Here is a 13,047-nt window from a genome sequence, read left to right as displayed (position 1 = left end):
TGTGTGTGTGTGTGTGTGTGTGTGCGCGCTCACCTGAGGTCTGCTGCTCCGACACGCCTCCTCCAGGTTTTTGTGCCAGATGATGGCTGAGAACCTGGATCCAGTCTGGAACTTGTAAACATTACCTGAGAAGAGGATTCACACCTGTGTTATAGTGTGTGTGTGTGTGTGTGTGTGTGTGTGTGTGTGTGTGCGTGTGTGTGTGTGTGTGTGTGCGTGTCACCTTTATCCGGGTCGTTGAGCTGGAAGATGTTGGGTCTGGACGGGTCGTCGGGCAGCACCACCATCCAGCCGGTCACACACACCTTCTTACAGGGACTGGACTTATACTGGGAGAGAGGAGCACAGCTGCTCACATCCTGTCACACCTTCAAACTTCCAGAACTTTCTTTGCTGAGCTGGACGTGAAAACAACCGAGAACTCCTCCAGCAAACCCAGAACTCAGGTTAGCATTTAGCTTCTTTCTCCTTCCTTCATCTCCTCCTTCCTTGTCTCCTTCTTTGTCTCCTTCTCCTTTCCTCCCTCTCCTCTTTCATCTCCTTCCTCGTCACCTTCCTCTCTTTGTCTTTCCTTCTCCCCTCCTTCCTCTCCTTTTCCTTTCCTTCTTCTCTTTCCTTCCTCATCTCCTTCCTCTCCTTTTCCTTTCCTTGTCTCCTTCCTCTCCTTTTCCATCCTTCTCCTTTCCTTCATCTCCTTCATCTTCACCTTCCTCTCCTTGTCTTTCCTTCTCCCCTCCTTCCTTCCTCTCCTTTTCCTTTCCTCATCTCCTTCCTCTCCTTTTCCTTTCCTCATCTCCTTCCTCTTCTTTTCCTTTCCTTCATCTCCTTCATCGTCACCTTCCTCTCTTTTTTTCCCCTCCTCATCTCCTCTCCTCTCCTTTCCTCCTCCTCCTCCTCGTCTCCTTCATGCTCTTCAGTCAGTAAGGTTTGTTGGTGAGGAGTGTCTCTCTCTGGATGATGCGTTTAAGGACACGGTGTGATTTACAGTTCTGCAGTGACTCACGTGTTTCCTCTCTGAGGCTCTCAGGGCTTTAGCTCCGTAGAACGTCAGCGTGGATCCAGACAGAGAGATCCAGAACCTGGTCCAGGACGACAGCTGGACACACACACACACACACACACACCAGAGTCAGACGTGTTCAGCCAACATGATGAACAAACACACGAGGTCAGAGGTCGTCTCACCCGAGGTTTACGTCCCTCCTTCAGCAGCGTCTTCCTCCTCAGAGGTCCTTCGATGGTCACGCTGCCAGCCTCGCAGCAGCCGTAACACGAGGTGGCAGCAGACGAGCTGCGGGAGGAGGAGGAGCATCGTTTATCACAACAAGCACAGTGTGGAACTGCACCACAGAAGAAGAAAGTCAAGGTCACACAGAGGTCAGATTCAGCCAGAGAAGCCGAGAGGAAAGAAGTCGACACAGACAGAAAATCTGACCGTTAGAGAGCGAGCGTGCAGGTGAGTTTACCAGACAGGAAGTGACACACACACACACACAGAGGAGCGGAGCCAGCGCTGTGTGTGTGTGTGTCCGAGTGTGTGTGTGTGTGTGTGTCCGAGTGTGTGTGTGTGTGTGTGTGTGGAGCCTGCTGTAACTCGAACACACAGATAAACAAAGCGGACTCAATATGACAGCACGAGTACAGATGTCACATGTGTTCCTGCACTCGGGGACGTGGCGTCCATGCAGCGGCGTTTTTCTGTGTTTAAAGGCGCCGTGTCTACCTGGCGTTTCTGTCCGAACGGAGGTCGACATGCTCCTGCAACACGTGTAGTAAGAAGATCAACTGTCTTCAGTTCAGGCCGTCATCAACAAACATTTACAAACATCCTTCTTTAAGAAGGCGCCTGAACGCGTCGAGCCTCGAACCCTCGTCCTCCTCGCTCCGTGAGCCATGGGCAAATAAACGACCTCACATATGAAACATGCAGGAAGACGTGAGGGTCACAGAGCGTGGGGGGCGTGGTTAACACGCTGTTGTCATGGAGACAGGACGGACGTGCAGACTGATGAGTCAGCGCTTTTCCGCCCGGACAAAACGCCAGCTGGACACGGGGCCTTCGTGTGTCGTTGATGAGAGACGCCGGGGCAGCTCGCCGCGTCCCTGTCACTACGGACTAACGGGCCCGCCTCCTCACACAGCTCTGACTCCAGGCGTCTGTGGGCATGCAGCGAGCGGATGAAGTGACAGAACAGTGACAGCTCAGGTGAACTCCCCTCCTCACTCTACCTGTAAACATAGCTGCGGCTCCGCGGGGAGTTTCGGAGTGGGACCCTCCAGTTGGGGCCCAGAGTGGCGTACATGCGGCCCCTGTTTGTCACACATGTCACAGTCAGTCTGATTGGACGGGACGCGGCTCAGCGTCCCACATGAGTCCGGTTTAAACAATCTGTCTCTCATGAATATTAAACATGTGGTCTCTCGGGGACAAACACAGATACACAGTGAGAGTAAACCTGACACGGCAACATTCAAATACATTTATATCTCTGCATCGTGAACATGTCGCAGACATCTCATCGCCTCCTTGTTGTCAACAAATCCCATCGTTAGACTTTAAAGTCAGCTCCTGTCCGTTAGTCTCTCTGTGTGTGTTAAAGGTCACATGACCTCCTCCTCTTCTTCAGGTGAAATCAGTGTCCTCGCTCCTCTTCATCATGTGTGTGAAGTGTGTTGTTGTAAATCCACTCTGATCCTGTATTTGATCATGTCTATAAACCCCTCTATTTCAGCCCTGCTCAGAACAGGCTGTTTCTGTGTCTGTAGCTTTAAATATGTAAATGAGCTGTGTATGACCACGCCCCCTCTCTGGAAGGGCTCGGGTGTACTCGCTGCTTTCTGGCTCCATGTCCTATTGTTTACGGTGAGAAGGCAGACTCAGAGGGCAGAACAAACACCTAGCTGTGGGAGGGGCTACTGCCCTTTGTGATGTCACGAAGGGGAGGGGCTACTGCGACCTGAACGGGAATAGATAATGTCTGGATGGTCATACACTTTCTTTCCAAATGAATCATGGAGGACTAACAAAGAGGCGTTTGGGCTTCATTCCAGGAGGAGGGGCTACTGCCCTTTGTGATGTCATGAAGGGGAGGGGCTACTGCCCTTTGTGATGTCATGAAGGGAACATCTCCAAACAGCCTGTTTGAGCACACATTTTCAGGCCGTTTCAGTGTTATTCATGGTCTTGGTCTGGACTCGGAGCACAGGGACTGACGGGGGGGGGGGGATTTGTTGACAATAAGAAAATGAAAGAGAGTCCTGGCAGTTAACAGAAACCTTCTCACTGTGACGGCAGCGTCACACGTCTGGAGGAATATCGATATACTGACCTCCTGTGAGGTTTCTCATGAAGCGTGCTGTGATTGGCTCTTACCTCTCCATCCCAGGCGAGAGCTCCTCCCCGAAAGAGCTTTCACTGCTGCCTGTGAGGAAGAACAAAGACGTTACTCTGAGGCCGAGGAGCGTGTCCCAGGCGGAGCAGCTTTACAAAGAACAGACCTAAGGAGAGGCCGTTGGACACGGACGTGCTCTGAGGATCGTTCCGGACCGGACTCTGAGACTCTAAGAAGCTGTCGTCCAGGAGGTGGCGTGCTTTCTCTGTGGGAAACGTGGCGCTCCTGCTCTCTGACATGCCGTACTGACACATCATGCTGCAGACAGAATCAAAGTGTTAAATACACAAGAAGAGCTGTGGGAAAAGAGCCAATCATCTCCCAGGATTTGAATTAACCCCCCCACCGCCATTTTTTATTTTATTTTTTTAATGGAATTAAACTCCGCCTCCTCTTGATCTTAAAAACAAACAGGGACAGCGCTCATCTTTATGATGTGACATGTTTTTAATAACTCCGCCCCCTCAGGTTTATACCCGGTGATCGATCGCCACAGACCTGTGGGAGGAGACTTCATGACGCCTTCTCCTGATTGGCTCGTTTTTAACGGGCTAACTTGGTTAATCTGCATTTTCTTTTCTCCTTAAAACTCAAAGAACGCTCGAGATTGGAGTCCCGCCCCCTCTCTGACCGGCTGCAGTACAGCTCATAAGCCCCGCCTCCACGAGTCAAACTCTGAAATCTAAATGCATGACGGACACGCCCAGTTCCATGCCATTTTGTCAAAAGCTATTTGATGTGATGATGATGCTCCCGCAGCGCCGGGTCAAGAAACGGCGAGGTCAATCGTAAGGATGTTCTGCTGTGACCTGAGCGACCTTTGACCTTTGACCTGGTGTTGCGAGCAGAAGAAGCATGGCGTGAACACTGCGGTGACTAATTATTATAAATATGATCATTTTTGTTCTGACACGGAGTCCGTACCCGAGCTTCCACGCCGCCGGGTTATTTCTGTCTTGTCTCTGGATGACGGCCGTGTGTGTGCACGCTCTATGATCAGTTCAACGCCGTGATGCGTGTGTGGCGTTGGCTTCGCCGTGGTCAGAGAGAGCTGCAGCTGCTCGTTACATAAAGTCGGCTTGTTGGTTTGTTTGTGGAACATTTCACTCACATGTTCGTTACTCATTCAGCTGCTCTCTCTCTCTCTCTCTCTCTCTCTCTCTCTCTCTCTCTCTGTCTCTCTCTCTCTCTCTCTCTCTCCCCAAAAAATTAGAACAGGCTGAAAATGAAGCACACTTCACTGCTCCTCTACCTGTTGTTGTAGTAACCATCAGTGACCACTAGGTGTCAGATCGCTCTCTCCATGCAGATGTTTACATAGCTATTAATGAGGAGCGAGCGTCAGACTACAGACCGTTGTCATGGAGACGGGACGGCACGGTCTGTGACTCGAGTCCGAGCCCGTCGCACTCACTTGTTTCCCAGACTGTGGCTCTTCCTGTGGTGGGAGGGGGGCGGCGTGGGGATGTGGACCCCCACGGAGGCGTCGGGGCAGGTGGGCCGTCTGTTGTACCTCATGGAGACGGAAACCTCGGACAGACCTGAAACACACAAAACATCCTCCGTGTCAACCTCAGATCACGCCTCTTCAGCCTCGCTGTGATTGGCTGTCAGCGCCCCCTGCTGGTGAACTGACAGATTACTGCAGGATGAAATATTGTCTCCTTCCTGTAAACGCGTCTTTGCCAGGTTTGAAAAGCAGCAGATTGAAATGTCGACTGAATGAATCCACTCTGACGGAGCCGACATCACAGCAGGAACCCTGACCCGGTCTCAGGACCTCGAAGTGGACCGAGGTGGATCGGACCAACAGTCGAGTCAGTCAGCTGAAGGTTTGAGCTGCTGCAGCAGGCCGGAGCACTGATGAAGATCATTAGATCATATTAAGTGAAACGAGCCTTCAGAGCCTCATAAAGAGTGTGAATGGAGCTTCACACACACACACACACACACACACAACACACACACACACGCAGCTGGTTGTGATTGTTCCGTCTGCCTGCTTGGATGAACACACGTGCATGACGTCAGGCGAAGACTTATTACAAAGTAAAAACACGAGGAGGGAAATCTTTACTCATCTGTAATCGACTCATTATGAGAATGAATGAATCCATATAAAGAGACGCACACACACACAGAGACACACACACACACACACACACACACACACACACACACACAGTGTGGAGATCTGCACAGTCAGCACAAAAAGAGCTAAACGTGGAGGTTAAAAAAAGAAAACATGTCCCTGTGTTCCACAGAGGGGAAAGTTCTGAACCACACACACACACACACACACACACACACACTCTAACACACACAGAGACACACACACAGAGACACACACACACACACACACACACACACACACACACACACACACACAGAGACACACACACAGAGACACACACACACACACTAACACACACAGAGACACACACACACACACACTAACACACACACAGAGACACACACACTAACACACACACACACACACACTAACACACACACAGAGACACACACACACACACACACACACTAACACACACACACACACACACACTAACACACACACAGAGACACACACACACACACACACACTAACACACACACACACACACTAACACACACACAGAGACACACACACACTAACACACACACAGAGACACACACACACACACACACACACACACACACACACACACACACACACACACACACACACACACACACACACACACACACACACACAGGTCAGCTCGGGTCTCTCTTGTTTTTTCTGTGTGCACATGTTCAGAGCAGCATGCCATCTGTGTGTGTGTGTGTGTGTGTGTGTGTGTGTGTGTGTGTGTGTGTGTGTGTGTGTGTGTGTGTGAGAACATGGAGAGAGTGACAGCAGTGCATTCTTGTGTTTGGCAGCATGTGTGACTGAATGAGTGTTAGTGTGTGTGTGTCTCTGTGTGTGTTAGTGTGTGTGTGTGTGTAGTGTGTGTGTAGTGTGTGTGTGTGTGTGTGTGTGTAGTGTGTGTGTAGTGTGTGTGTGTGTGTGTGTAGTGTGTGTGTGTGTGTGTGTGTGTGTGTGTGTTAGTGTGTAGTCTGTGTGTAGTGTGTGTGTAGTGTGTGTAGTGTGTGTGTAGTGTGTGTAGTGTGTGTGTAGTGTGTGTGTAGTGTGTGTGTGTGTGTGTGTGTAGTGTGTGTGTAGTGTGTGTAGTGTGTGTGTAGTGTGTGTGTAGTGTGTGTGTGTGTGTGTGTGTAGTGTGTGTGTAGTGTGTAGTGTGTGTAGTGTGTGTCACTGAGTGGCACTTGTTTACAGTGAAGGAGCCCGCAGACGGCTTCGGGCCAGAGCAGGATTTTCCTGTCCTGTTATGTAAGGTGGACTGAGGGTCCGAGCGTCCGGAGGAACATTCTGCTGATCACGACTCCGTCACATCCAGACACACACTGAGACCAGTGTGAAGGAGACCACATGGACCCCCCTCGCTCCCAGCACCAGGTCCTTCAGGGTCTCCTCCAGACCCCCAACTGGATCCGAACACTTCCACGCTCCTTTGCATACAGCTGTGTGTGTGTGTGTGTGTGTGTGTGTGTGTGTGTGTGTGTGTGTGTGTGTGTGTGTGTGTGTGTGTGTGTGTGTGTGTGTGTGTGCATTTATCTGCTGCTGGAACTCTCCTGGAGAAAACGCTGACTTCCTGTTCAGTACGAGAGCCCGCCTACCCGTCTGTACGCAGCACGTCCTGTTAGCATGAGCAGCTAGGCTAACTGTTAGCATGGACTTCTTCGTGTTTGAGTCCGGACTCGGCGCTGGAGAAAGGGGCGGTCCTGGGGCCAAAGCGGCGTCTTCTGACTGTAGACTGCCTGACATTTCAGAATGGGTGTGTGTTGCACAGCCTGTCTCTAGTGGACACTGGAGGAACTGCAGCTTTTTGCGCTCCAGCGTCAGAGTTAGCCTTCGAATTCAGACAAACCGCGGCAGCTTCATCGCACATTGAACCCATCGTCTTCGTCGAGCACTTTGAGCCGCACGCCTTCTTTAAAGTGTCGAGCTCGTTTAACAGGAAGTTCTTTTTTTTTATAAAAATCAGAATCATTGATCACCAGAGTGATCAACGATCCTCAGCCGGTCGTGTCGTAACGATGAAACCAGTCTTTATAAAAACATCGACGACAGAGAGCTGTCACACAGAAAACAAACCCAACGTGTCCCTGAGGCGTCCTCCGCCCCCCCTCGGCCAATCACAGGCCTCCTGTGTCCGTGACTCAGGCTGCTTCTTTAAGTGGAATCAGAACGACTCGCTCAGATAAACAGCAGAGAGAACGCTAACTAACGCGCAGCAGACACACACAGAGAGAGAGAACAGGCGTTACCATGGCGATCCTCACAAACAGGTCCCAGCCTGTGGAGGTCCAGGCTGCAGACATGACTGCATGGAAACACATGGACATGTCCCAGAGGACAGATGGCTGTTAGCTGCATCGTTAACTCAACCCAGGGGACGCTTCAGCACAGAGCCGTCTCCACGCCGCTCCTCCTGCTGTCAGAGGGCGAGAGGCGGGCGCTGTTCTCCAGCCAATCACAGAGCTGATGTGTAACCTGTGGAGTTTGACACGTGCTCAGTGCGGACACACGGTGGTTACGTCCTGCAGTCAGGCGAGCGCGAGGAGCGAAGCGCACGGACTCGACTTGGTTGTTTTCCATGTGATCAGATTGTTCTACGAATTAAAACATGATTTATGATCTGATTACTGTGATGACATCATCGTGTTTATAATGTGACCACACGTCCTCTCACAGCTGCTCAGCTGCTTTCTTTCCTTATCACCCCCCCCCCCCCCCAAATAACCCCCCCAAATAACCCCCCCCCCCCCTCCCCAACCCAAACAAACCCCCCCCACAGTATCAACACCACACAAGAAGAAAAACAGAGGAAGTGAAGCCTGTCCTCGTGAACCTTTTCACCCCGCTCAGGACGCTCGCCTGCACCGTGATGACATCACAGCCCACACACAGCTGATGACATCACACAGACAGGTGAGGAGGATGGAGGAGAAACAGGAAGTGGATGTTTGGGTTTGGTACGTGTTGAGGTTTCGTCAGGTCGGCCTGTTAGCGCTCCGCTGCTGCTTTCTTTTCCAAACTAATCAAAGACGGATCCATCAGCTGCACAGAGCTGTTAGCGAGCGGCCGTCACATCACGTCATCACGCCATCACGCCATCACGTCATCACGCCATCACGTCATCACGTCATCACGTCATCATGTCATCACGTCATCACGTCATCATGTCATCACGTCATCACGCCATCACATCACGTCATCACGCCATCACATCACGTCATCACGCCATCACGCCATCACGTCATCACGTCATCACGTCATCATGTCATCACGTCATCACGTCATCATGTCACGTCATCACGTCATCACGTCATCACGTCATCATGTCATCACGTCATCACGCCATCACGTCACGTCATCACGTCATCACGTCATCACGTCACGTCATCACGTCATCACGTCATCACGTCACGCCATCACGTCATCACGTCATCACGTCATCACGTCATCACGTCATCACGTCACGCCATCACGTCATCACGTCATCACGTCATCACGTCATCACGCCATCACGTCACGTCATCACGTCACGTCATCACGTCACCACGTCATCACGTCATCACGTCACGTCATCACGTCATCACGTCACGTCATCACGTCATCACGCCATCACGTCACCACGTCATCACGTCACCACGTCATCACGTCACGTCACCACGTCATCACGTCATCACGCCATCACGTCACCACGTCATCACGTCATCACGTCATCACGCCATCACGTCACCACGTCATCACGTCATCATGTCACCACGTCATCACGCCATCACGTCACCACGTCATCACGTCATCACGTCATCACGTCATCACGCCATCACGTCACGTCATCACGTCACGTCACCACGTCACGTCACCACGTCACCACGTCACCACGTCATCACGCCATCACGTCACCACGTCATCACGTCACCACGTCATCACGTCATCACGTCATCACGTCATCACGCCATCACGTCACGTCATCACGTCATCATGTCATCACGTCATCACGTCATCACGTCACCACGTCATCACGTCATCACGTCATCACGCCATCACGCCACCACGTCACCACGTCATCACGTCATCACGTCATCACGTCATCACGTCACGTCATCACGTCACGTCATCACGTCACGTCACCACGTCATCACGTCACCACGTCATCACGTCATCACGTCACGTCATCACGTCATCACGTCACCACGTCATCACGTCACCACGTCATCACGTCATCACGTCACCACGTCATCACGTCATCACGTCATCACGTCACGTCATCACGTCACGTCATCACGTCACGTCATCACGTCACGTCACCACGTCATCACGTCACCACGTCATCACGTCACCACGTCATCACGTCATCACGTCACGTCATCACGCCATCACGTCATCACGTCACCACGTCATCACGCCATCACGTCACGTCATCACGTCACGTCATCACGTCACCACGTCATCACGTCATCACGTCATCACGTCATCACGCCATCACGTCATCACGTCATCATGTCATCACGTCACGTCATCACGTCATCATGTCATCACGTCACCACGTCATCATGTCACCACGTCACCACGTCATCACGTCACCACGTCATCACGTCATCACGTCACGTCATCACGCCATCACGTCATCACGTCATCACGTCATCACGCCATCACGTCACGTCATCACGTCACGTCATCACGTCACCACGTCATCACGTCATCACGTCATCACGTCATCACGCCATCACGTCATCACGTCATCATGTCATCACGTCACGTCATCACGTCATCATGTCATCACGTCACCACGTCATCATGTCACCACGTCACCACGTCATCATGTCACCACGTCACCACGTCATCATGTCACCACGTCATCACGTCACCACGTCATCACGCCATCACGTCATCACGTCATCACGCCATCACGTCACCACGTCATCACGCCATCACGTCACCACGTCATCACGTCATCACGTCATCACGTCATCACGTCATCACACACCTTCTCTCGTGTCAGAGACTCAACACAGATCAGATTCTTTCAACGTTCAACACTTGAAGACAAAACTGAAAATGTTTAGCGAGTCAGACCGGCTGTGTTACGGCTTCGTGAGCGCCGCGTGAGCCGCACGCCGGACAGTTAAAGTGTTTCCTGCTGTCCTCACAGACGGACACGGACACGTCTCTGCACCTGGTCTTTTACCTGCCAGGTCTTCTTTAGAGGAGGCGATGCGAGGGGAGCTGTTTCCAGGTTCAATCTTCAGAGAAATCCTGAAACACAGACACGTGACATCAGTGACCTCAGCGTTAACACACACACACACACACACACACACACACACACACACACACATCACACACACACACACACACACACACACACACACACACACACACACACACACACACACACACACACACACACACACACACACACACACACACACACACACACACACACACACACACACACACACACACACACATCACGCGCCCCCTGCAGGGCGTCCTTTAAAGACACACGGGTCCTGGGGCGCTGGTGGCTCAGCGGGCGGCTCGGGTTCGAGTCCGGCCTGTGGCTCCTTTCCCGCATGTCTCTCCCTGATTTCAGACTCTATCCACCTTCCTCTCTATAAATACGGCAAAAGGCCAAAATCTGAATCTTAAAAAAAAAAAGACACACGTGTCCTGCAGGACTCGACAGCCGTGTGTTCCCCGTATGCTTCGTCTTAAACCACATTCTGTGTTACGGGGAACACCGTCCAGGCTGTCAATCTAGAGAGGGGGCGGGACGTCCTGCAGGTGAAAAGGCCATCGGCTTGATCAGGACTCCCTGAGAGTGGGGATGAGTGACCCCTGTGTCATGTGTTCACATAGAGGAGGCGGAGTTTATGTCCTATACTGCAGCCAGTCAGTAGAGGGCGCTCTAAATACTTTTGACTCAGTCTGTCCTCAGTCTGTCCTTCTCTCTGCACACGCTCAGTCTGTCCTCGTCTCTGCACACGCTCAGTCTGTCCTTCTCTCTGCACGCGCTCAGTCTGTCCTCCTGCCTGCACGCGCTCAGTCTGTCCTCAGTCTGTCCTCGTCTCTGCACGCGCTCAGTCTGTCCTCCTGCCTGCACGCGCTCAGTCTGTCCTCAGTCTGTCCTCCTGTCTGCACGCGCTCGGTTTGGACAACCAGCACATGGAACAGTCTCATAAATGTGGTAGTTGGTGCCTCTGAGCAACACATTAGGAAAGTATTTATTGACTCTGAGTGTGTGTGTGCGTGTGCGTGTGTGTGTGCGTGCGTGTGTGAGCGTGTGCGTGTGTGTGAGCGTGTGCGTGTGGTTAAGACTCATTAATGTGAGAAGGACTATAGGAAAACGGAGGAGGAGAGTCGTGTAAACTCTGTGTCTCTTGTGACCTGTGCAGTCTGGTTTCTGTCTCATCACCACAGTAATTAATTCAACTCTCTCCGTGTGTGTGTGTGTGTGTGTGTGTGTGTGTGTGTGTGTGTGTGTGTGTGTGTGTGTGTGTGTGTGTGTGTGTGTGTGTGTGTGTGTCATCGAGCACAAACATACACACACATCTTAGTGATTTAAAAACTTATGTAATCCAAGTTAAAACCTTCCACTGTCCTGATGCATCTTTCTGAAGCTGCAGTGGACTCTTGTGTAATCGTCCTTCAGTCGCTGGTTTGAGACTTTGATCATTAGTGAGTGAAGACGAGGACAGAAGCTGAAAAGCTCTTTAGATCTTCTTCTTCCTGAATACTTCAAACATGTTGCTGCACTTTGCAAACCGTGGTCGGAGCTTCAGGTGATAAATCTGAAAACAAGCAGCTTCATGTTTCACGTCTTTGACCGGAGACTTTCCCGCCCGCCCCGGGGTCAATGTTCAGAGTTTATGTCCTCCTCTCCCACCTCTGTACACGCCAATAAACCGGCGTGTTCTTCTCCACTCCACGCTGAGTTCATTCATACGTCCAACATCGACATCATCCCGTCTCTTCTCCCGCCGTGACGTGCACGTGTGAACGGGCTGCTCGGGAGGATTTCAGCCTGCCTGACAGATGTCCTCATCATGTTTGATCTTCAGTCTCTGAGTCAGCTGTCTGCGGTTTCATGCAGCTTCCTCTCACTGAAGCTCGCCACCTGCACGCCCGCCTCTATGTTTCCACGCGCTTCTGAGAGCACGTCCTAGTGTCACATGTGTCAACGTGAAACTTACTTGAAGTTGTCGTCTTCTACAAACTTCTGCAGCTCCTCGATGTAGCGGACGGACAACAGATACTTCTGGACATGAGGCAGGGTCACCAGGTAATCTGAGGACACGCACACTTTAACCCTTCACACTTCAAGTCCTGACAAACACACACTAGACTTTAGACTGCAGTACTCATTTTAAACACTAGGGGGCAGCTCTCTGTGATGATTAGAGTTTAGACTGCAGTACTCATTTTAAACACTAGGGGCAGCTCTCTGTGAGGATTAGAGTTTAGACTGCAGTACTCATTTTAAACACTAGGGGGCAGCTCTCTGTGATGATTAGAGTTTAGACTGCAGTACTCATTTTAAAC

General features: G+C 51.5%; 1 protein-coding gene across 2 annotated transcripts in view; it reads right to left on the bottom strand.

Moving 5' to 3' along the window:
• The window catches only part of LOC306837186 (ras-specific guanine nucleotide-releasing factor RalGPS1-like), a 47,444-nt gene that overhangs the window by 1,342 nt on the left and 33,055 nt on the right, over positions 1-13,047 (bottom strand). Inside the window, exons 10-19 of one of the 2 annotated variants that reach the window (XM_079364748.1) lie at positions 12,699-12,792; positions 10,691-10,758; positions 4,807-4,933; positions 3,499-3,650; positions 3,374-3,422; positions 2,230-2,310; positions 1,186-1,291; positions 1,004-1,096; positions 224-329; positions 34-125 (exon numbers count right to left, since the gene is read on the bottom strand). In XM_079364748.1, coding sequence (XP_079220874.1) covers positions 34-125; positions 224-329; positions 1,004-1,096; positions 1,186-1,291; positions 2,230-2,310; positions 3,374-3,422; positions 3,499-3,650; positions 4,807-4,933; positions 10,691-10,758; positions 12,699-12,792 — 968 coding nt within the window. The remainder of the gene's footprint in view (positions 1-33; positions 126-223; positions 330-1,003; positions 1,097-1,185; positions 1,292-2,229; positions 2,311-3,373; positions 3,423-3,498; positions 3,651-4,806; positions 4,934-10,690; positions 10,759-12,698; positions 12,793-13,047) is intronic. The other variant, XM_079364749.1, reaches the window with a different exon arrangement.

This window comes from Symphodus melops (assembly GCF_947650265.1).
Source record: "Symphodus melops genome assembly, chromosome: 16".
NCBI classification, from domain to species: Eukaryota; Metazoa; Chordata; class Actinopteri; order Labriformes; family Labridae; genus Symphodus; species Symphodus melops.
The sequence above is the reverse complement of the archived record's forward strand: the minus strand, read 5'-3'. Positions and strand labels throughout refer to the sequence as shown.